Here is a 24,907-nt window from a genome sequence, read left to right as displayed (position 1 = left end):
TGTTGATGAGGAAACCTCCGCGCTACATTTATTATGTTTGGAATGGTGGCGTTGTAATATCGTAAAATAGCCTCCGCGAGTTTTGGAAGGAAGGAGGAAGTGGAAGTGACAAGTTGAACCTGTGAGTCAGTCCAGGAATGCATTTATGGCATATCGGTAGAATACTGCTCGCGTTCGTCAAAGACCCTGTGTTTCCACTTGTCACATAATAACTGTCGCTACTAATACTCTTCTTAAAGTGAGGAAATGATTGCAGTTTCCACTAGCATATTCAGCTATGAAGAAATGGATCAGAGGTGTATGGTGCAAACGCCCAGGTTCGTGATATGGTTAGAAATGGTTGTAGCAGCAGGAGCACAGGTTACCTCCCGCCTCATACTGGGCAGCTCTTGCGTGGCAGGCCTTCTCCTGCTGGGCCAAAGCCTCCAGCTGCGCCCTCAGGTACGTGGCAGACCTGCAACAGTGGCAAAGGACACTGGCATTACTGAAGGTTGTAGCAATCAGAGCAAATCAAGGAGCCCCAGAGAACCTCCTACCAGAGTCATCTAAACCGAATGAAAATGGGTTTTTATATAGATGCAGTTCCAAGTGAAGTTGCTTAATGACCTTGTAGGCGCACTGTACTCTTCCCTATTATACTTACCCTGTAAACATTGCGGTCCATTTGGGAGGAATACAGATGATTAGTTCATCTGGTAGAATCTGATATGAAGGAACATGCGCTAAGGTGACATGTGCTCCATAATTACTTGTTCCAGAGCTAAGATACTGGATTTACCATGTTTCTCCCTCTTGTAACTATAGTTTGCATCCGTTTTTAATTTAGTTGCTTATATACAATTATTATGGCGGTGTATGAGGATACCGTGACAAAAGTAAAATAGTCAGTGGTCTGCATTAGGTCAAAACATGTGTTCCTATCGCTAAACTTTATTTCCTTTATGCTCAGCATTAGTGTAACAGCCAACATTCGAATAACTAATTCGTCAGCCCAAGATGATTAGAGTGATGAAGAAGCCGAACTGCAGGTCAACGGATAATTGGAGGTGCTATGGGGCCATTTTCGGATAATGCTGTTTTCAGTGGGAAATTTGCAACGTTAGAAGACTATAGCGAAATGTACGGTGACCTGCAGAGGAGTAAAGAGTGACATTGGAACTGGCAGTTCAGCCTGGATGTAAATAGATGAAATATGTTACGTCTAAATAGGCGAAGATATCTGCTACCATTCGATTAGTACCTATAAATAACCATGTGCAGGGACCTACATTACACCTATATGACGCCTCTGCAGTTCACAAATAAGTCCCTGGCAGAGGGTGCATCGAATCACCTCGAAGTTTTCTCTACCATTCCACTCTCGAACAGCGTACGGGAAAAAAGTACACTTAAATCTTTCTGTGTGGGCTCTTATGTCTCTTATTTCCTTATGATGATCATATCTCCCTACGTAGATGGGCACCAACAAAATATTTTTACAATCTGAGGGCATAGATGGTGACCTAAATTTCATAATAAGATCCTACTGCAGCGAAAAAAGCCTTTTGTTTGAATGATTGGTACCCGAATTTGCGAATCATAACCGTGGCACTCTCTCCTCCATTTCGCAGTGTACTAAACGACCTGCCAATCTTTGAACTTTTTGTATGTCCCGCGCAGCTGTACTCCAGAAGAAGGCGGAGAAGCGTAGTGAAGCTGTCTTTTCAGTAGGTCTGTTGCATTTTCTGAGTGTTCAGACAATAAATCGTTTTCTTCGAGTTAATTCACACTGTTCGGACGCAGTATATGTTCGAAAATCCTACTGTAAATGGAAGTTAGTGATATTGGTCTGTGATTCAGCGGAATACTCCTTTCCCCATTGTTGGTGCAGCTTTCCTGTCTGTAGCTACAGTTCTTCCGACGAGCGAGCGGTTGTATATGTCTGCCAAGTATGGATCTACTGTATCACCATATTCTAAAAGGAACCTAACTGGTTTATAAATTGGACGGGAGGCGTTGTCTCCATTAAGTTGTAAGTAGGCTGTTTAGGTTTTTATGTTGGTAACGCTCTATATTAAAATAACTCACTGTACTGTGTAAAGTCTGTGGCTGGTTGGCATTGTCGGAATATTTGCTATTGTAGTGTTGGGCAGTTGGATGTGAACAGCGCGTAGCGTTGCGCAGTTGCTAAGGGGACGTTTCACAGTCATTTAACGTCTTTCGCTACATCGACGATGCCAACTTTTAAGTAGTTGTCTTCGATTCGAATTCTGGACTATTTAGTTCGTCTTCTTTAGTGAAGAAATTTCGGACAACCTAAACAGATAGAAGGAAAAGCAGATGCCACTCTGAGATTCATTGGGAGAATCATAACGAAACGTAATACGTATGTATGAATGCATTCAGTCACCTACGAAGACGGGTGGTTTGAGAATTTATGCTAGTCTGAAACTAGTCACCATCAATAAATAAAGCAACATACGACGATATTCCACCACTTCTTTCCTAAAGATGAAGCAGCGGAGCCACATCACCCCAGCCATGCTAGAGACCTGTAAAGAAATGTAAATCATTCTCGAAAGAAGTGCCTTATAAAAGATTTTTTCGACCAATTCTTGAGCACCCTTCTTTAGTATGGGACCCAAGACGTATTAAAACAACAAAGACTAGGTAGAACCCAACGAAGAGCCACACGCTCGACATGGGATCCTTTAGTCGCCGCCGGAGCGTTTTAGAGATGCTCAAGAAACTACAGTGGCAGACGCTACAAGAGAGGTGTTGCACATTACTGTGTGGTTTGTTGCTGGAATTTCGAGAGCGCCTCTTTCCCTAGAGTCGGGCAATATATTCATTTCTCCCACTTACATCCCGTGAAAGAAACTCGACAAGGCATCTGAAAAATTACAGCTCATAGAGATGGTCTTCAAGTTTCGTTTTTTCGATATAACAACCTTTAAATGAACTGGTAAGGGGGACGGAGGAGCAGACGGTCCTACAGGAAGTAGCCTATGCCACACATCGTAAGGTAGCCTGGGTGTAAATGAGTCCCAAAGTTCAAAGGCGATCTCATCGGATTGCTCGAAACAGATCATCACAACACCATACGGATCGTGTGATTCACAAGGTCTGGCCATTTGAGACCTGGAGTGACCTGACGAAGCCGTTGACCTGTCCTAACCAAAGTGGGCAGGTTATATCCAAATGGCGATATTATCACACCTAAAGCGTTGAGTCCTGCGTTTATCAGATGTTTAACAGCGGACATCTGTCGAACTTCCTTATATTTGAACTGTTTTCTGGTATTGGGGGGGGGGAGGGGAGGGGGAAGGGGAAAGGGGCGAGGTGGCGTTACTGACGGAAGTAAAGATTTCTGGCTACACCTAGGAATTTCAGCTGTGGTACCTCAAACCATTTTCATATTTGAATGGTTGTAAACGACTTGCCATTCAACAAAAACAGTAAACAAACCTGTGAATTTATTGTAGCTTTCTTCGGTGTCATCATCTTTTGCAGGAATATTTTTCTTGTTTCACAGACGCGACTCCTTCAAGACACTTTTCCTTTACCCTGTCTTTGTGATTCTCTAGTAAATGTTTGGTTTTTGCCCTGTAAGGTTTTCTCATGGAAGACGTGTATTTAGAACGTTTTGCCTGTATAAAAATTTTAAAAGAGACAAGTATGTACAATTGGACCTCAAGGGATCAGGTATGCGGAAGAGTTATTCTGAATATTCGCTTTATCTGATGGAAAATAAATATTTGTAGCCATCGCAAACAAACTGCAAAGTCAGAGATATTTCATTAACAGATTTTCATACTTAATTTTCACTTTTTAGTACAGCATAACACTGCAAAAGGCCCAGTCATCACCTGCGTTGATTTAAAATTGAGTATGGTACCTTTCATCTTGGTTAAATTCTTAAAATATTCCTGGTTCCATGCCTCCAGTAATGCCCTTGGAGTTAAGCCTGCTTATTAGCGTGAAATGGTCATACACCCCTACCGGGGATCTTCTGGTTCATACGATACCTTGTTTGACGTTTAAAGACCTAAAAGCACATTTGCTGTCTCCAGATAGCCCTCCTAGTCCATTTAAAGTCGCACAAAGAAAGGAGTGTATTCGGTAATATTCTTATGCTTCTGTTTACCAATAGATGTAACAACAGTATTGTAATTATTGCTGCATAAATGCTTTGACATTTGGTGAAATGCAATATTGTTTGCCAAAAATAAAAATGAAAATAACGAAATAAGGTAGAAAGAAAAATATGTGATGAAAAATAAGTGCGTATCAATCATTCCATATCTATTGAAAAACTGTAGATGAAATTTTACTTAGGAAATATTGAAATTTTTAATGTTTTTTGCTTAAACAACTATCTGAATGAGTGATTGAAGTTGGTGATTGCGTTTGTAATTTAATAATGTACACGTGGATTTCATTATAAATTTTTGAATTTCGAACAGGCACCTTTGTAGAATCTTTTCCCTCTGACTTGTCGCAAAATTTATGCGCATTTTTCTCACTTTACTTGCACCTAAAAATTCTAGGTCTATCTATGGCACGTTAACCCTTCCATATTATCTGTAGCGAACATACGTATTGAAGCATAAAGATGAACTATTTTATACATAATGTTTTACAAAGCACTGCATTTACGATAACGTATTTACCTATTACGAAATGTCTTGAGGAAGATTTGAAACCATACCATTGAGGACGGATGCTTTGCCCCGTATCACAACTGACTCTAAAACTATCCTGGCTGTAATTAAGCGCTAAAAATAGGCTACCGTTCTCCGAAAAACCTTCATGATTGTAAGCGCTATTGTACGTGAGAGAGTGGTGACTGCGACAGAAGGAGAGCTCAGTCGCGACTTCGTGTATCATCTCTCCGATCTGTTTACAGGTTACAGGCTAAAATCCACTGCAGTGTTGTAATCTCCTCCTCACTTATCGACCTTAATGACAGTGAAAAATTAAACAGCGTGTACCTAATGGAAATTTGGGAAAAGCAATCGTCACGGAAGTTAATCTGTCGGTAAAGAGGGAGGAAAAGGTTACATCTAAATGAAAGGAAAAATGCAAATGAAATTGGTGGAAATTAATTTTGAGAAAAGGGTAAAATTAACAAAGGAAGTAAATGTGTGGCCGTTACGTTAACAATTAACTAGCGTTAATTAGATATTTGAGATTTGGGGGAAATTACGGTCGCCAGTCCTGTGGACAATTACTATAATAACTGAAAATGAAAGGTTATTACACATATAACTAGCACTAGAAGCGTGGCAACTGAAGGTTGACACGTGTGGTGTGAAAACTGAAAGGTTGTCAGAAGTAATAAATTTCGCTACACTCTGACTTAATTTAGCAAAAGAATTAATAAAACCAGAAAATTGAAAGTTAATTTAGTGACTGAAACTAATAGTGAGCTTCGTTTCTGAAGCACATCGAAATTCAGTAAAATACGGTTAGTTTCGGGCTACCTGAACAATCATTTCAAAAGCTACTTGAATCTACGCAATTTAGAAATAAGAGATTTAACTTTGCACTTGAATTAATTGATTCTGAACAATTAACAATAGTAAAATTTAGTACGTACCAAGCTGAGCTGCAGTCACAGGTAAGCTAAAATACGGTAACAAAACTCGCACTCTTAACTTGCGCTTGTGTAATGTAAATATTGTAGCCAGCTATGAATACCTTAACTGAACTTTGAAATTAAAGCAGTGAAATCGAATGATGCTGGCGTTTGAATTTCAACGACACTCGGGTACATTGCGGAAAAGGAAGGGACCCTGCTTGGTAATGCAATTGGGACAATGAGCAACAAAGGTTCATGTTACGTTGCTGTAATTTAGCGAGAAAAAATTAACAGTTTGAAAAGCTGAGGTCTGCCATACAGTTCTAAAACTTTACGTGCTACCAGTCTTCCTTGTTGGTTGATTGAAGGTTTGAAGTCGTCGATCGAGGAAGTGGCGACAGTCACTCATTGTCGGCCGTCGCTGTTGCTTAAGCTGGATGTTGGCGCGTCTTCTTCTCGACACGGTCTCCAGCCGAATCGGGCTCTTGATGTGTGCCAGCTAACGCTTCCCGTCCGCGACACCATGTCCGAAACTATTATAGCAAGTCGATCGCAATTACATGCAATCACATGCTGCCAAACCCCGAAAGCGCGGCAACTCGCGGGAGCGTCACACAACACACCTGCTCCACTGCACTACCCCAGCCAGACCCTCTCTGCCCGCGCTCCACGCGGCCGAGTTCACACTCTCAAAGATCGTAAACACTTTGGTTCTCCACACGACCTATCGATGTAATCGTTCGATAGCATAGTTTTCCCTAGGCAAGACCCAGCGTAAAAATACAAATAACAACCAATTATACATCGAATTAAGTGCATAAATATATATATATATATATATATATATATATATATATATATATATATACAAATAGTAAAACAATCACAATATATAAAGACACAGAAATGTTACATCTTCAGGTAACAAAATAAGGGAAAAAAATTTGCAGTGCAATAGACGGAAATAAGTGAATATGCATTTCCGGCGTTACAGTGTCTGAACGCAGAAGAGACCTGACACCTCAGGAATAACTCTGACACTTTAATCAGTATAGGTGAACATTCGTTTTTAAGAACGTCTGTACGAATATGTCGTTATTGACTGTTTCACGAGGGTAAATCAGAAAGGCTTTGCTCCTATTTTTCTAGCCTTATTACGGCTGTAAATGCGAAATCAACACCTGCATTCCCGGAGTTGGACCTTATTGGGCGCGTGCCGATCTTATCTGCGGGTAGTTCCACCGCACGGCGCTGCTGTCAGCCGTTAAAGATGGTGGCTGTGCTACATACGTCCAAGGCGTTAGAGCAACGTGCAGGAAATGGTGAAAGCAGATCGGCGTGTGTACATCACGGTCATTTCCGGGAGCTTGGTATATCGTACGGGAGTGCTTACGAGACAATGGGTCGTTTGGGTACCGGAAGTAAACAGTTGGATGACGTGATGAAAGGCAAGTAAATGATGTCTTCACTGAATCGTCTTGAACGGTACTCCAAGGAGGGTGAAGGTTTCCTGGACCGCATTCTTACTGGCGATGAAACGTGGATACTGCGTTTCATGCCGGAATCTGCAGAGCATAGTGTGGAAACAGCTGGGTTTCACTTCCATCACGGCTACGTTCCATACAAATCCTTTCAGAAAACTTTCTAACACTTCAGTCTAAATTAGATAGACAGTTACAGTGAATAGTCTCTAATAACCTCCCGGCAGATAGCTATAACGTCATAGCTTTAGTACGAAAAACTAACTGACGTGGAGAGTGGGGTATCAGTTTGTGGTGTAGTTGTGACAACAGTGATCTCCACAGTGCAAATGATTACAAAAAATAAGCAGGAGAGTCTCTATATGCTCAAACTGATAATGCAGAAGCTATTTCTTTTCTTAGTCAAGAGCTATAATGATTTAAGTTTTTGGCGTGGGATTGAGCATTTAGAGGAACTGTGCCTCAAACTTGACCGAAGACTAGCTCACTCTGGAAAAATATGTACGAAACAGAATAATTAACTGTAAAAACTAGGTTCCAAAATATTGGTGTTAAGCTTCGAGAAGGAGTGCCTCATATAGAATAGTTAAACAGGGTAAATGACAAATCATCAGACAGGCTGATGTTAACTGAAACACGCTTGGCTCAATTACGCAGCTATTATTGTACAACTTGTGTGGAAATTCCAATAAACTTACATCATTGGTAAAGCGTGGTCGAGGTGCAAACAGGAGTTCCCAAACGGTTGTTGGCATAAAAGGAACTAACATCGGTAATAACAATAGGAATAAAAGAAACTGTGAACTATGTCCAGAAGTGGAATCACAAATACCAAGGAATATTGCCATCATTCATTTGCCTTACCGCTCAAAGATGAGTGATAGTAATACGCACTAAATGTGTATAAATGTAGCTTTAATCGCTAAAATGCTGTCACAAGATCGCATTGTTGCTCTGCCAAGTTTACACAGAGTCTGCGGTTGAATTAGGAACACATTCGACCATTAATCTACCGCATATTCTCTCTTTTCAGTGTATTCTGCCCATCGACGGCAGATCACAGATAAGATCCATCTAAAAATGTGGGAAACGTAGTTATCCACAAATCTGATGCCCTGCACTTCTCACGTATATTTGTTTCAGAGATTTTTTGACATCTTTCTTGAACGTCAGCGATTTTACTTAATACAAAGTTTCACTCCAAGCCGAATTCATTTCAATTTTATTGTTAGTTACTGGTTTCTGTTATACAACAACCATCGTCAGAGAGAGTGCGTTATTAACAAGTGGTTCCATGCTAAAGGAGGTAACTACCAATAAAACTGAAAAATTACAGTCCAAGACCAAAAAACGTGCAGCACGAAGGACTTGCCCCAATAGAACGTAAATCGGTAGATGTGATGTAGGTATACAGCCCAACAAATGAGTTCAATTTCCGAAAAACTGAATCATTTATTCCAGAGGAAGAGCTTCACAAATGAAGCCCTTATAGGCCTTATGCAAGCAGTTATTCGGCTTCTCGTCGATTGCTAGAGATGTTGAATGTCTTCCTGGGTGATATCATGCCGAATTCTGTCGTACTGACGCCTTAGATCGTCAAAATCTGGAGCTGATCGGACGCCCCTGCCTTCAGTGCTGCAAACGTTCTCTAATGGGGAGAGATCCGGCAACTTTGCTGGCCAAGGTAGGGTTTGGCAAGCACGAATACAGGCAGTACAAACCCTCTCCGTGTGCTTGCGGGCGTTATCTTGCTGAAATAAGCCCAGTATGGCTTGCTATGAAGGGCAACAAAACTCGGTGTAGACTATCGACGTACCGCTGTGCTGTAATGGGGCGCGGGCGACAGCCAAGGGACAACAATGGGAAACCAACCTGACTGTCGCCCATCATACGTCCCGGCAGTCAGAGATGATGGTCTAGCATGCGCTGTTGTGGTGTCTTTTCATAGCACGACCCTTCTGGTTGTCATTTGTGTCAGCCTTCCAGAACGGAGGCGAGTCGAACATTTTCTAGGCCCCGTCTTGTTGACACCATGGTCGCCGGATCTCTCTCCAGCTGAGAACATTTGGAGCATTATGGGCAGAGCCCTTCAGCTTGTGATTTTGTCGATCTAACGTGCCAGGTGGACAGAGTTTGGTACGATATCCCTCAGGAGGACATCCAAGAACTCTACCAACCAATGCCAAGCAGAATAATTGCTTGCAAATAGAACCAGTAAAGGACAGACACGTTATTGACAAGTTCAGTTTGTGAGGCTCTTTCTCTTCAAGAAATCATCAGACTTTTCTGAAATTGAAAGCATTTGTTTGCCAGTGCATGTACGCCTAACGATTTCCGTCCTAATCGAATAACTGTTTCGTGGCGCGAGTTCTCTCCCTCTCTCTCTTTTCAGTGTATTCTGCCCATCGACGGCAGATCACAGATAAGATCCATCTAAAAATGTGGGAAACGTAGTTATCCACAAATCTGATGCCCTGCACTTCTCACGTATATTTGTTTCAGAGATTTTTTGACATCTTTCTTGAACGTCAGCGATTTTACTTAATACAAAGTTTCACTCCAAGCCGAATTCATTTCAATTTTATTGTTAGTTACTGGTTTCTGTTATACAACAACCATCGTCAGAGAGAGTGCGTTATTAACAAGTGGTTCCATGCTAAAGGAGGTAACTACCAATAAAACTGAAAAATTACTTTATTAATTACTTTATATTTGTATCGCATGTAAAACGTACGGCGAGTTCAAACATAATGACCCGCCAAGAGCTGTATAGACTTATCCATGCAAGCCAGCAAAGCTTCCCAAAACATCCATCATGATAAGCCCTACACCATACGCGGCGATGTAAGTGTCATGGATGGTGGTAACAAGTTGGATTCGTTGTTTCTAAACTCTCTAACGACTTTTTATATAGTGTCATATAGGCGTCTATTAAACTTAATACGTTCGTAAGAGGTAGGTCGCAAGTTTTGCGACTTTATTAAAAATTTCGTGACTGTTATAACGCAGCATAACGGACTAATGCAATCATCTTTGGATAAAGAAGACACCCTGTGTAACTCAGGACATTGTACTAAAACAATTAATACCTTGACAAAAATGTAGGCTGTAGTCATAGCTTCTTCAAAGATGAACAAGTTGTCTATGAGAAAGAGTTATCCTATACAAATTGTAATAACAAAAGTAATAATATTCTATCACATCTCGATAAATACCAGTCTCTTGCAAAGTCTTGCAAATAACCGTTAACGTAGACAAATGTAAAGTTGAGGACTTACGGAAACGAAACAAAAACCCTTAAAGGACGATGGAAAGATTCAGATATGTAATACAGGGCGGTAGGAGTACAGGTACTGATATGAAGACATTGGTACCTTAGCGTGTACCCACCTCAGCGTTTTAGTTGTTTTTTTCTGATCGTCTGACAGCCCTCCCGCAAACACATCACTTAATTAACTGCCTGATGTTTTCCGTACCGTAAACTGGACGGCGCTGCAAACTGGACTACGCCTGTCACGATAGACTATCTTTTGCCTCCATGCATCCACAGTTGAATACCTAACCTCCTGCCAAGGAGAAAATGATCTTTAATATCTTGCTTCTGCCACGCTTACTAACCAACCAGAATTACGAGATACCACACGCAACAGCTATAATTATCAGTCTGCAAGTGAAGTAAATATTGATGTAACGTTTTTCAGCACAATGTCCTATTCATCACTACAAATACCGGCATTTAAACCTCTAAAACCCCGTGTAAATACTTTTAACTATATGTAGACACATGACTCTGAAAGGACAGTTGCTGATAAATTAAGTGGCACAAATTATACTGAACGATAGAGTTGTCTACACAATAGACAGCATTTAGCACACTTTTACGTTCCATAATCGCATATTACTCACGCGACAGAACTCATACGAGATGCGATTAATAAGGGAAATATAACATACACAAAGAAGGGTGGCTGGAACACAGCGGACTTCTCTGACTAATGGAAGAGTACAACAAAACACAAAAAATTCATGGCTGTCCAACACGTGCAAGAAGACGCTCTGGATTTCAGAAAAACCTGTTTGGAATAATTTAACAATCAGATTGATTATGTAAATTACCACGGTACTTCACAAATCTATGTATCGGTAGTTCAGCGCATAGTAAATGTCTGATCTGTCTACACTTGTAGTTACGCGCAGCGTAAAATAAAGATGTAGAAGTAGATTCAGGTCTTTCATGTTTCTGCGAATCAGTTATAAGGCCTCAATCAAGAAATGACCTGTTCCTCTGCAGTTAAACTCCCGTCTACTGCTCTGTCTCTACTGACGTTGACGTTAACGAGAACAAAAGTGCTGAATATTTTCTCTTTCTTCCTTTTCCTTTTATGTACCTGGTCAAGAACTGTTCGTCTGTCTCACCTGGCTTTGCTTTCAGTGCCTTATTTGCGTCTGTCCCTTCTTCCCACCACACTCTGCAATATTTTTGGACTTCACCTCCAATATTAACGCCGGCCATCTCATTTAGTTGAAAGCTTCATTTCAACTTACAGTCATTTTTATTTAATTTTCTCAAGTATCCCTTGCCCAAGTTTCTCTCGTCAGTATTACGTATTAGTTTTGGAATTACCTTAATTTTTCACCTTTACTTCTGGACTTACAAATGTTACTTGTTCCCAGCATTTTCTTCTTCTCCACGCACAGTTCGTATACGCCTTTAGCATTTGCTTGATCGAGTGGTCATCACTGAGAATTCAATGTATTATTGTCATTTTTTAGCCTGACAAGGATCGGCTGTGCTCTCTTTTTATACCTTCTTTTGAACATACATTAATTAGGTCTCCCATGTTTACATATTCATTGTATGAGGACTATCGGGATCGTTCATTGGACAAAACAAAAGCCAATTTTCTGAGCTATCTTTGTCCAGAACGAGATTGTGCTTCGTCTTTAACAAGCGCTGTTGTCTATGGGGATTTAAATCTTAAGTTTTCTTCTTGTGTTAGTGTCTTTAAAATGATACGGGCATACAGAAAGAGGTGCAGCAGTGGCTGACATTAACCTCACTATCAGGAGTATCAGCACTGAAAGCCCTGCACTGCAAACTTGTTTTAAGGTTGACCTAGTTTATTAACGTATCTTGAGGTCAGTGCTGGGATTGGTTTTTTCAATTCCTTCCATTCATACCTTTCCACAGTAGCAAAAGCTATGTTTCTCGTAAACTAGTTTTTGGCACGAAAGAGTCCTTTAACATTCACTTGCTCCTAGAGACAAACGTTAAATATTAATGTGCAATTGAACTTTTTATTCCTTGGCGAAAGAATCCTTGTAGCTTCTAACTCTGATTATATCCGTAACAGCTTTTAACGTTTCTGGAACCTGTCTGAAAACATTCATGTGAGCTGTAAGGTGGATTAATGATGTCATATTGGTTCCAAATTTCACCACAATTCTGCCCAAGATCCTGGATGTATCACACGATGGAAGGTCGTCACGGCTCTTACCCACATTTAGCCGCTTATTTCGACGCCCGTGTTGAGGTGGTCAGAACCACGACACCCATCCTTGAAATCATACGGTTTTCTTATGGGTGGCCGAGGAAAAAGTTTCAGACACATCGCCGCACAAAATCGACGCAAAAAGGCCTCAGGAGATGGCAGAAAGGGCGTAAATGAAACCATCTTTTCCCTTGGGGCGTTGATTCAGACATATTTCGAGGTTGAAAATGACGCTTCGCAATGCGACCAGAAACTGGGTGACGTTATCGATAACGATCGAAACTGCCACAGAAACTTCGACACTAATTCAGCGTCGTGGCTGCTGAAAGTAGACAAATGCCATGTCGGGGTGTTGGAGGGGTTTCCCAACCCTCAGGAGTCGGAGCAACAGCGAGGCTGAATTTCTATCGGAAGTTTCCGACACGCACATTTTAAAAATATTCATCAGAGGTGGGTGAGTGGCATGGAGGGTATTGCAGAAGTAAGGGGGTGTGGTATTCACAGCGACTATGTATAGTTTTATTCCTGCACTTGCTAATGTTGCACAGCCCATGATCACGAAATAGTAGTGCACGAAACAGAAGTGCTGAAAAGAAAAACACCCTTTGCCGCCTCAGGTCGTGTTCATATTTCGTCGAATGGTTTTGAACTATGCCTTGTGACTCCACCCCGTATACCAGAACAATAATTGCGGTCGCGCTACACACCAAAGGTACCAGATTACGTTTAATGGGGCCGCAACACCCCGATGTCCTTAGTTTATCGTCTGAATGTCCGCCCCAGTAGCTGAGTGGTCAGCGTGACGGATTGCCGTCCTCTGGGCCCGGGTTCGATTCCCGGCTGGGTCGGAGATTTTCTCCGCTCAGGGACTGGGTGTTGTGTTGTGTTCATCATCATTTCATCCCCATCCGGCGTGCAGGTCGCCCAATGTGGCGCCGACTGTAATAAGACCTGCGATATGGCGGCCGGACCTGCCCCGCGAGGGGCCTCCCGGCCAATGACGCCAAACGCTCATTTCCATTTCCATCGTCTGAATACTCAGCGGATGGCAGCGGTGTAGGACGATGACAAGAACGTCGTCCTGTTAGTCATCGCACTACGAAATGTCGTTCTTGACCGCGAAATGTGTGGAAATCATCGCCCCAAGGGTAGAGGTTGTTCCATTGACGCCCGTTCCGCCACGCCTTGAGTCCTTTTCGTGTCGATTGTGAGCGGCGATGTGTCTGAAATTTTGTTCTCGGGCACCAACAAGGAAATAGTATCACTTCAACGATGAGTGTCGCGATTCTTACTTCATGTTGCGGAGGCGTCATAACAGTTGGTGAAATGTGGGTGAGAGAGGGTATGACAACCTTCCCATCGTATGACACGGGCTCGGTGATTTTAGGCAGAATTGTGAAATCTGGTGCCAACGTGACATCATTAAGCCACCTTACAGCTCACTCGAATTTCTGAGCTGTGGCCTCTATTTTCCTATGTGCCGACGATCCCAAGCGTGAGTTGCAGAGCACCACGCATTCGCACCATTACAGAGGAAGGCTGTAAGCAAATTTGAGCAAAGTGTCAAACTTGTGTGTCGCAAAGTGGGTGCCGAAAAGATGATTCTTCCCTTGAATTGCCCCATGCAGCTAGTTCACTGCTATATTAGGTGGTAAATCTTATTGAATGTATTACCTGTGACCGACCATCTGAAAACTGAATAAAAATGTGAAATAAATCAGCAATTTCATTATTTGGCCCGTAGATATTCTCCTACAAAGGCAGATGGGCTAGTGCTTGTGCTATTTCATTAATTTTGATTTACAGTGTGTGGAAAAAATGGATGTACTTTAGTTTTTAAATTCTTTCCTATACAGTAAACCCCCCCCCCCCTTCTTACATATCACCTGATGGCATTTGTAGTGTGACAACGTGCCGTCTAGTGAATGCCAGGCATAGTCAAGGCGCAATGGTAGAGAAAGTGGACGCTTATGTCCTCTGTGGGCCAGAATTGAAGGTAAAACGCAATCGCTTCCTTCTGGTGGCAGCTAAATTAAATATGTGGGAGACAGTGTCTGGCTTGTGCTGCACTCTGACAGCGAAATAACAAAAGAATTAAACTAAATAATATTGTTACGTGTAGTAAAAATATAAATGTAATATTGCTTTAATATATGAAAATGACTGTAATTGAATATTGTAATGCTATGGTATGTTTAATTGTTAATAGATAACTTGGCTTAATGTAAAGTAATGTTTAGGTGTGGGGGGAGTCGAGTCCCCGAGAATGACAACAGTGTACAGGTTGGCGCGTAATATTGGCGGTAGAAGTAAGTTGGCGTAGCTCTGAGGCAGAACAAGTGTTAAGTGGCGTAAAAGTGACTGCCGGTGTGTGCTACAGTAACATTGCTAACAGACCATTTAGAAGTGAGCTGAAAACAGTTATGGACTTCGTTTATGGTATGGCTACAAGATAAATGGACACTAAGGCTTGTAAAACGCAGTATTTCGACGGAGATGGGCTGTGAGCGGCAAAATAGTACGGTTTCCCGCTCTGAGGTACATGGCACTGCATAGTGCAATGCTGTGTTAATTGCGACGAGATGCTTGTGCCAACGGCGAGGTGTGAAGGGAACAGTAGCCGCATCCAACGGCGTATTCTGATCTCAATAACTGTTGAGGTCCATTGGTGAGCTCACTTCGGTACCAACGAACTAGAAGTTATCTTACAAGAGTATTATTATGAACACTGGTTGCTATACCGACGCCGTTACCAGTACATTTATATTTTGTGAATCAGTTTGTGTAATAGTCAAACCAAGTTCTCTACAGTGTGCAAAGTTTGGAGGCAATAATAATTTTGTGTTTTAAATTGCATTCCCCGAGTGTAATCAATTATTTAAAGGAAATAGCTCATTATTATCCCATATCCAGTGATTTCTATGTGCTCCAACATCAGTGAAAAGTTATGGTGCGTGATTATCGGCGTAGCTATATTGCAAGAGAAAATAGGCGTAATTAACGCCGAAATTGCGAGCAGACGCCGCTTCATGCAACGGATGGAAGATGCCAGTTACTGTGCCACCTTAATTACTATCCAGCTCGATATGGTGGCTCTTCAGTACATTGCCATAGTCAAAAATTACTCGGTTCCGTCCGAGCAACGTAATTCTCAATTAGTGTTTTCAGTAACTATATTGACAAGCAGATCTATATTGTTCTTCAATTAAGCGTTCAGGGAAATTGCTGCCACCACAGTACACATTGTGCCATCAGCACAATGCAAGTTCAATAACATTAAATTCAGTAATTACAATTTGTGTAGTTTACATTAACCTAAAACAAGTTCAAGTGTTTATCATGTGTGTTTATGTATTGTGAAACGATTTCAGGCTGTGGTATTGTTTTAATTGAGTAATGTCCTCCTGCTAGGCAATATCAAACATACACAATTAAGTGCTCCCTGTTCAGTCACTTCAAAGAGATTATCAGTGCTACTAATAATAGATGTAAAAGTAAGTTTGTTACGCACCATTATCATTATTTATTCCAAAAATTCCTTGTAGTAGTTGGACCACCATATGGTGTCTATTCAAACCTATTACACGCGAGAGCTACTTTCCGGAAGTCCGATGCCGCGTGGTCTAATAACAATACAGTAAATTCTGGTAGTGACATCGCACATTCAAACAGATTTACTTCTTAGAAACACAGAGCATATGTGAATGCGAGTTGTCTTTTACTTTTTCTACTTAAAATACGCAGAAATAGCCTTTCGCAGTCACAATAATAATGCAGGACGGACCAGGTGTCCCCGTCTACTCACATGGATTCCTTGGCCCGGTGTCTTAGACGCCCTGAAGTCGACTACCGCCTTCGGCGCCTCAGGGTTGTTCCCCAGGCATGTTTAGGCAGCTAGTGTCCCGTAAGTGATTGCCTGCAAGCAGGGATCATATGTCCGCCGATCGCGTGACCGAATTGATCAGCAACATCCCGCTACCCAAGCAGCTAGCTATGCTAGGAAACGATGGATGAGGCTTTAGCCAGCAACAATATCTTTCCCAGTAGTTTTCCCAAAATGATTTTTTCTACGGTGTAATATTTTTAGATGAGAGATTAGACCTCCAGAGGAGTTTTAGTTGGACTAGTGCGCAGAAACAAAAACAGACCTTAATTTTAGATGATAATTTAAAGTTTTACTAATACCTGCATGAGTCACAAATGCAGAATGATATGTTATCGTGATTAATTTTCTTATGGTTTTATTAAAATTTCCGGATACCTACACTAACAACTGTACGATAACGCAAAACTTCACCGTCAAGATGATTTATTTTGTAATTATGAGTCCACAGCCACACTAATTTTAAAGAAAACTTGAATCCTACATCTTCTGGTTTCTTTATTCGTAATTTCAAAATATAAATAGTTCATTTTAAATTAGTTGGTCATAACGAGGAACAAATCACCAAAAACCATTCGTAGTGTTTAATAACTTAATTTTATTGTTTTGCTGATGACCGATGAGGACGAATCAAAAAATACGTTCAGTGCAATGAACATGTTATCTTCGAAGAAGGTTTTTATGTATCACACAGTACGAACTCTATAATATTATCATGTAATAGTAGAACGAAAACTAAATAAAATAATTAAAAGTAGAGTAAACCAAATAATAATATTTGGTAACAATAATTACGATAATATATTTATGCGTATGGGGATAAGCTCTTTGAGTACCATGATAAGTTACGGATACGATAGTGAAAACGGGGGCAGCGCAGAAAATTTTACACGCCAGCATTGATGTAATCATGGTACCGGCTGCTCACGATGCAAGCGGCGTAATACAAAGTAACGTAATGGAGAAGACGAAGCCCATATATTATTTTTTTGTAATCAGGGAAACCAATGTCTGGACCATATAACAGACGAAAATCCCGAGAATAATATGTCATAAAATAAATATACTTCAACTAATAACAGTAACACCAGTAATATCCAGATATCCACGCTAACAGCCGTAAAACAACTTCAGAGTTCAACGTCAAGTTATCATGAAGTAAGAAGTAAAAACTTCAACAGCCGAAATCACTAGATAATTTTATTTACGATGACCGGTTTCGGCGAATATGAATTGCCATCATTGGATCTGTAAAACATATGTATAAAATATTAGAAGCATAATCAGGTAAGATACTTATTTTCACGAATGGATATGTACAAGATGTCTTATGCTTGAGTAACGTTAATCATATGTTTCATTTTTATTATCTACTTATGAAGCCACACACAGACTATTTTCACAGAGAACGTGGATCCTAGATAAGCCCTTTCCTTCATTCGTTATTCCACAAAGCATATAATTAGTTTCAAATTCTTTGGTCTCAATAATGAACGTAATACCACTCTGCCAAGGCAAAACCTTCATCTTATGCTTGTAGATATCAGCGTTTGTGAACACTTTCATTAGCAGGCGATATGGCACGGTTGTTAAATAACCACACTCGAATTAGGGAAGAGCGAGCATCAAATCACAGTTTAGTCATCCAAATTAAGATTCCCTTATATTTCATCGTATCTTTTGAGGTGTTTCCCATTTGTTCCCCTCCGCACCCATCGTTATCCATTCGAACCAGTGGTCTGCCTCTAATAAGCACTGTGTTTATAGGACATCAAATCCGATTTGTTTAATTTCTTCCAAATTTTCAGAACGTTCTAAACTTTCATTAAAATGATGCTGAAGCGTAACTCACACTTTTTTCGTATGTGCTTCTCTCAAGCTCGTCGATCGAAAATTGACAAGTGCTGCCCATAATTTTATTCGCTAACAAGTACGCCAGATCGGCCTGCGGCCAGATGTCCATCTTCAGCAGCATACAATAATATGCTGAATGTTTCTTCATGGAAAGTACAGTGAGTGTATCATGATTTGTACGATGACCTGCTGTGTATGATACCCACAATGACCTGTGTATGAAATGGTAGAGAATCTTTGGTCTTAAGTAGGTGCTTCTACAGTATGTACATGCTGTACTAGCTTTTAGGAGGAAATGAATGATTGAATTAGCTGTCCTGCCTGTTACCGTCTCTCCTGTAACTTGATAAACGAATTACCATCTGCAAATCTTCCGTCCACCGATAGAGGCTTCAGAGCTGTTCTCTTACTGAAAGTGTTTCGATTGCCAGAGCTAATTATATAAAGAATGAAGTAAAGGGGGGAAAGCTACAGACAAGTAACAAACAGTAATTTTGCAAAAATCAAATCAGTGTATTGTTCGTGTGAAACAGAATAAATGCGTGGTAGTCTTGTTACACTGAGGAAAAAAAATCCATAGAAAAACTATGAAAAACAAACGATAAATCGTCCACCCCCTAGAGAGCGGTATGTGGAGAAACGAGATAAGCTCCTTGAGATGGCCATGATAAGTAACGGGTACGACAGCGGAAACGAGGCAATTGCAGAAAAGCTTACACGTTAGCTCTGATATAATTATCATGGTACTGGAGTCTCGCGATGCAAGCGGCTTAATAGCGTAATATAGATCGCAGAAGTAGCCACGAACATGCTATCGCGATGCACCTTCACTGAAACTGGGCTGAGTCTACACAACGCTGCTTTAAAGGAGATAAAAGCCAGCTAATACTGGATAAGGTGAAGAACAACAACAAAGTATTAATACAAGGTGATAAAAAACAAACATTCTGATCGTTTATAAATAATACTTACGCAAGGTGCTGACTCATCGAGCACTGGTGACACACTATGACCGTTTCTTTGATGGGTGGCAATGGAAGTACTTTGAAATTGTTCCTTCTCGATCACCTCTCTCTTGCTCATACTATGGTGGAACAGGTGACAGATGCAGGTGGAAAACAGCATCAATGTACTGAACACCTACTGAAATTGTCCACAGTATTGTTCTGCAACTATTAGTGTTATAGTGTTGAGACGGGCAACTGACGGGTTTACATATCGACGATTCCACATTTTGACAGTGAACAAAGAAGCATTATTATAGTCTGATTCCGCGTGCAGAGAGCAACATTAATGGGCAGACAGATTCCCACAGCTCAGAGGTGAGAAACAAGATGATGCTAATATTTAACCTGTCATATTCCTGTGACGCTGACAGCTATAACTATTCGAAGTCTTTGTATTTCGATTTTTTTTGGAGATGGTAGCGGGACTCGACTATTCGACAGAGGATGTCAAATTAAGCACCTTTAACCCGTCAAATTTCCAACCTTATGTTATTTGAGAACGAGTTTCAGCGTTTTATTACGCCATCTTCAGGCCCCTGACCGACCATCTTCAGGCCCCTGACCGACTTGTAGGATCGTGATCGAAACAGGGTCCAGCAATCCTGGTATTAGTAGATTTTTGCTACAGTGATCACTTCAGCCATCACCTGCAGAGTAGTAATTCTATAATCATAGCCGGCCGCTGTGGCCGAGCGGTTAGAGGCGCTACAGTCTAGAACCGCGCTGCTGCTACGGTCGCAGGTTCGAAGCCTACCTCGGGTATGGATGTGTGCGATGTCCTTAGGTTAGTTAGGTTTAAGTAGTTCTAAGTCTAGGGGCCTGATGACCTCAGATGTTAAGTCCCATAGTGCTTAGAGCCATTCGAACCATTTGAACTATAATCATATCATGTCACATCATGTAAACCATCGCTCGGAATAATAATTTTGTTACTCAAGATTTTTCTTTCCTATTCTGTACTTTAGGAGGCTCAAAAAAAAAAAAAAAAAAAAAAAAGGAAGACCGTTCCTTTTGCCTCATGATGCATGTTTACTGAACTTTAGCCTACTGGAGGCAAAGTAAAGTTACCCTGCGGAACTACAAGCCAGGAACAACCAGGATTGTAAACTCTCACCCTAGGACCCAGATCATTACTGAAGTAGCGCTAAGAATGGTTGTTATTAGAATAGTCATACATTAAATTATTCGTAAATGCCACATGACAGCTAAAGTAAGTGGCGAACCTATCTGCATGAAACTCTGATCCTGGTTACCATATACACGTGTTATATCCCACACAACATAAAATTTTATATGCGACTTTTCTGAGACGTCTATGTGGAGAAGCCTGAGAAGATGTGCTCTCCAGTTCACAAAAAAAATTAAGTTAAATTACTTAGGTAATAATAATGTTTCCGATCTCAGGTTCATACAGGATCCGATATTACTATTCCAACGATGATATTCACAGGCCTCTTGCTAATTAATTCACAAGCCGGTAAAATTAATTCACCAATTTATTCATTAATATACGTTTTTCCTAGTCATCGGAAATTACCGACGTGATGTCAAGATAAAAGACCATCGAATGTTGGGAGTGGGTTACTTTTCATTTCCATGGATCAGTTAAATATAAAAAAGATCGCAAGATGCCGATAATCATTAAATGTCGGGGCTGTTAAGTTCAAGTTTCGGCTGCAGACATGTCGTTGCGTTGGGTACTGGCTGCTCCCTTGCTCGTTGACGTAATGCCACAACAGGTTACCTATTCGGAACGCTGTGATGGCGTGCCGCGCCATCGCCGGAAGACATACGAACCATCTTCACTGCCACCCCGCGGTAAAGTAGGCGGTAGGATTGTATTTATTCGGAGGAGACCATAGTAATGAGCTGCGTCCGAGTCTACGTAACCACCGAGAGACGTTCTACGATCCCCATTCGCTTTCGATCTTAGAAGATACCGTTATATTATCGGTCGTAGTGCGGAAGTTGCCGCCTTTTTTATCCACTATTAGCTGGCTTTTATCTTCTTTAAAGCAGCGTTGTTAGACTCAGTCCAGTTTCAGTAAAGATGCTTCGCGATAGGATGTTCGTGGCTACTTCTGTGGTCTATTTTACGCTTTAAGCTGCTTGCATCGCGATCCTCCGGTACCATGATTATATCAGTGCTAACGTGTAAGCTTTGCTGCAATGGCCTCGTTTCCGCTGTCGTATCCGTAACTTATCATGGCCATCTCAAGGAATTTATCACGTTTCTCCACAGACCGCATTTTGCCAACAGAATGGATCGGGATTCGTTTGAGCAGAGAATTAGTAAATTATTAATTTAATAGGACTGGAAGTGTAAACCTCAGAGTGCATTGAATGATTTCTGATTCGTCAAAAACATTCAAATCAATACCGCCCTGATGTCAGCTGCAGGAAGTGCGGCGACGCGTATTTCTAATGAGACTAGCGACTTAACAAAATGCAGCACGATATCGGGGATGTCTCGACGTTCACAGGCACATATACGTCATCAGCTGAGTCCTACAGAAGTACGATACGATTAATAATCTCGGGTTACATACTAATAGTATCTAGCGATCTTATGGTTGTATGAGGTGTCATATTTACCTTAAACAGCTGCCATCTGAGAAAAATCATAGCAATTACCAGTTACATCGTAACTAAATACGAGTCTTACACAGTGGTTGATAACTAGACCCAGCCAAATATAAAGTTGTGCACATCATAAGATATAAAATATCGTAACATATAAATACGCGATTAATGACTCACTATTGGAGTTAACCGAGTCATACAAATAGAACGAGATAATATTTTTATACATGGGACGATCAGATTGGCTCAGTCGGTCAGTCTAAATACGCATATTTTCGCCGAAAGCGATTGCTTTAAAGATATATGTGGTAACTGTAGTGGAGTAAGGATCAAACATTATGTCTGATCAGCTTGCAGAAAGATAGGCAGTTTGAATTCACTGGTGGAAAAGTGCAAAGAAGATTTTGTACAATATGACACCTTACAAAACATATCTAAGATCATGTGCAAATTCTACCAAATTCTTCCAAAAAAAAAGTAAATAAATAAAAAAATAACCAGCGTAAAATCCGGAAATTATCTTAGGAGCCCAACATACCGCTCCTTTAGGAAACGAAATGGTTACTTACTAGAAGTTACTGTAAAAATTAGGGGTCTGAAAGCCTTATAGTGATATGAATGCTGTTGTACAACGGGGAAAGGCAAAGAAGATCGTTTGAAAAAGTGGATTAGAATCAGGTAATGAAGGCTGCAGATTTTCGCCACAAAAATAAACTTATGATTGCGAATATTTTTTCAACATCATGCATCGAGAAGATAAGTATGGAGGGGATATCATACATCACAGTGCACAATTGAATAACTTCGTAAAATCAGATTACAGATATTAAAGCCTATCCACTCCAATGTTTCGAAAGAGGCATTTGTTCGCAGTGATGAAAAGCGAGCTAGAGCTCAAGAAAGTCACGAAGGCAAAAGCAAACAAACGGATTGTAATAATATTTTTTTCTATAAATGCTCGGCATCTGGGTAGATTTACAAGAGATGAGACCCAAATATAGGAGAATGACATGAGACAAAAACTTTGGGGGTCGATAAGAAATGATAGTTTAGAAGTATCTACAGGAACAGAAGGTCGGCAGAAGGAAAAGAAACGGAAAAATAAATGTTAACGCCGAATATTATAACGAAATTCAGACACTCAAACCAACATGAATATCAGTAGAAGTGTCATATCAAGAGAGGTGCAAGATACGCATGATACTAATCTCTTTTTGATGTCTATATGATACTAAAGGATAACATAAAACATATAAAAAAGATTAACTTAAATAAGTCAAATAAATCTCAAAAAATTTCTGTATAAAGAGCCGAAATATAGGTAGAAAAATTACGAATTTCAATTCCATTGTATTGAATAGACGTTTCAGGCAGTGACCTATAGCAGTCTTGCTCGAGATCATGTTATAAGTATAAACGAGAACTCGGCCGACGGCTCAAGGATGAATGAGACATGCATGTCCTGTACACAAATCCAAGGCACTGTTCGCTCTAGCTGATACACACCGCATCAACATCTGCTAGTGGATACATTGCACTGTTATAGTTACATGGCCACTTTCCCATTCCAGTAATACGATGACATGTGCCTCACTACTGGGTATCAGATGGAATAGCGAAAGTTGTAAGAAAACTGTAACAAGGAGAATTCTCAACAGGTGCCTGTCATCGACAAAAACATTTTGCTGAGTGCTAGACGCTCGAGCGAGTACGATCCATATGTTGCACCGTTATGATTTGGCAACTAGCGCCTTCCGTCTACGTACAGAGTGTGTGCCGAAGATAATTTGTACCAATGCTGGGTTCAAAAATGGTTCAAATGGCTCTGAGCACTATGGGACTCAACATCTGAGGCCACCAGTCCACTAGAACTTACAACTACTTAAACCTAACTAACCTAAGGACATCACACACATCCACGCCCGAGGCAGGATTCAAACCTGCGACCGTAGCGGTCGCGCGGTGCCAGACTGTAGCGCCTAGAACCGCTCTGCGACCCCGGCCGGCAAATATATGTTCGATTTCATCTAATTTTTATATATTTCGTAGTGGGGTACTTACCCTTTTCGGATGTCGGTTTTACGTGTCGTTCCTCGCTCCTTTTTATCTTCTTTTTAATTTTGCTGTGTATGACGTTAACTATATCTGGGTCATAATACTTTGGAAGGGCGACCTGTCTTGTTATGTCAAGTTCTTTTTTCGCTTCAATTTGACGTAATGGAAGTTTTACTATTCTGTGTAACACTGAATAAAAATATGCATCTTTCTGACGTAGCAGGTGATTGGAGTGGGCACTGATAATGAAGGCCGCGCAACTAGCGCAAAGAGGGTGAACAAAATCTAACAAAATTTATACATCTATACAAGACCGGTGTTTTACATTTCATAGCTAGTTTTACAATGCCTGAACCTGTGTTCAGTGTATGCCGCCTTTATGTATGAACTATATGTATTCCGCATAAATTCAGTTAGATTACTAATAAGCGTTGTTAAGTATTGCACTTATTTTTAGGTTTTAATATAAATTTTTTTTGTATTGCTTTAAAAACTGAAGATGGTCATTGTATGGTAGAAACCGGTTATGACTGTGTCATAAACATGTGATTGCGTCTATAAATAAACAAAAAAAAATTACAGAAGAATCAATCCCGCACTCCATAGACAAAATGTCGTTTTTTCTAAAATACTGTCTTCGTCAGATCATCGAAGTCAAACCCTGCTGGGCTTGTCTAGCTGTTCGATGGGTCACCGTCCGCGTCTGCCAAGTGCTGTTGGCAAGACGGGTGCACTCAGCCTTTGTGAGGCCAATTAAGAAGCTACAGACTGAGAAGTAGAGGGACCGGCACTAAAACTGAAAACGACTAGGAGAGCAGAGTGCTGACCACGTGCCCCTCTGTGTCCTCATCTGGTGATACCTTAGGGCTGAGGACGACACGGCGGTCGGCCATTACTCTTGGGCCCTCAAGGCCTGTTCTCACGGTGTTTCTTTTTCCTATCTGCAAAATCGACAGGTGAGCGACGTTTGGTTTTCCTGGAAGGTTTCT

The 24,907-nt window shown here is 40.9% G+C and overlaps 1 protein-coding gene across 1 annotated transcript in view; it reads right to left on the bottom strand.

The window, feature by feature from the left end:
- The window catches only part of LOC124775166 (secretin receptor-like), a 191,198-nt gene extending 190,544 nt beyond the window's left edge, over positions 1 to 654 (bottom strand). The window contains exons 1-2 of the mRNA XM_047250006.1: positions 644 to 654; positions 366 to 454 (exon numbers count right to left, since the gene is read on the bottom strand). Of these exons, the coding sequence (XP_047105962.1) occupies positions 366 to 454; positions 644 to 654 (100 nt within the window). The remainder of the gene's footprint in view (positions 1 to 365; positions 455 to 643) is intronic.
- Positions 655 to 24,907: the final 24,253 nt, after the last annotated feature.

Source organism: Schistocerca piceifrons, chromosome 2, assembly GCF_021461385.2.
Source record: "Schistocerca piceifrons isolate TAMUIC-IGC-003096 chromosome 2, iqSchPice1.1, whole genome shotgun sequence".
Classification (NCBI taxonomy): Eukaryota; Metazoa; Arthropoda; class Insecta; order Orthoptera; family Acrididae; genus Schistocerca; species Schistocerca piceifrons.
Note: the sequence above shows the minus strand (reverse complement) of the source record. Positions and strands in the feature narration are given on the sequence as shown.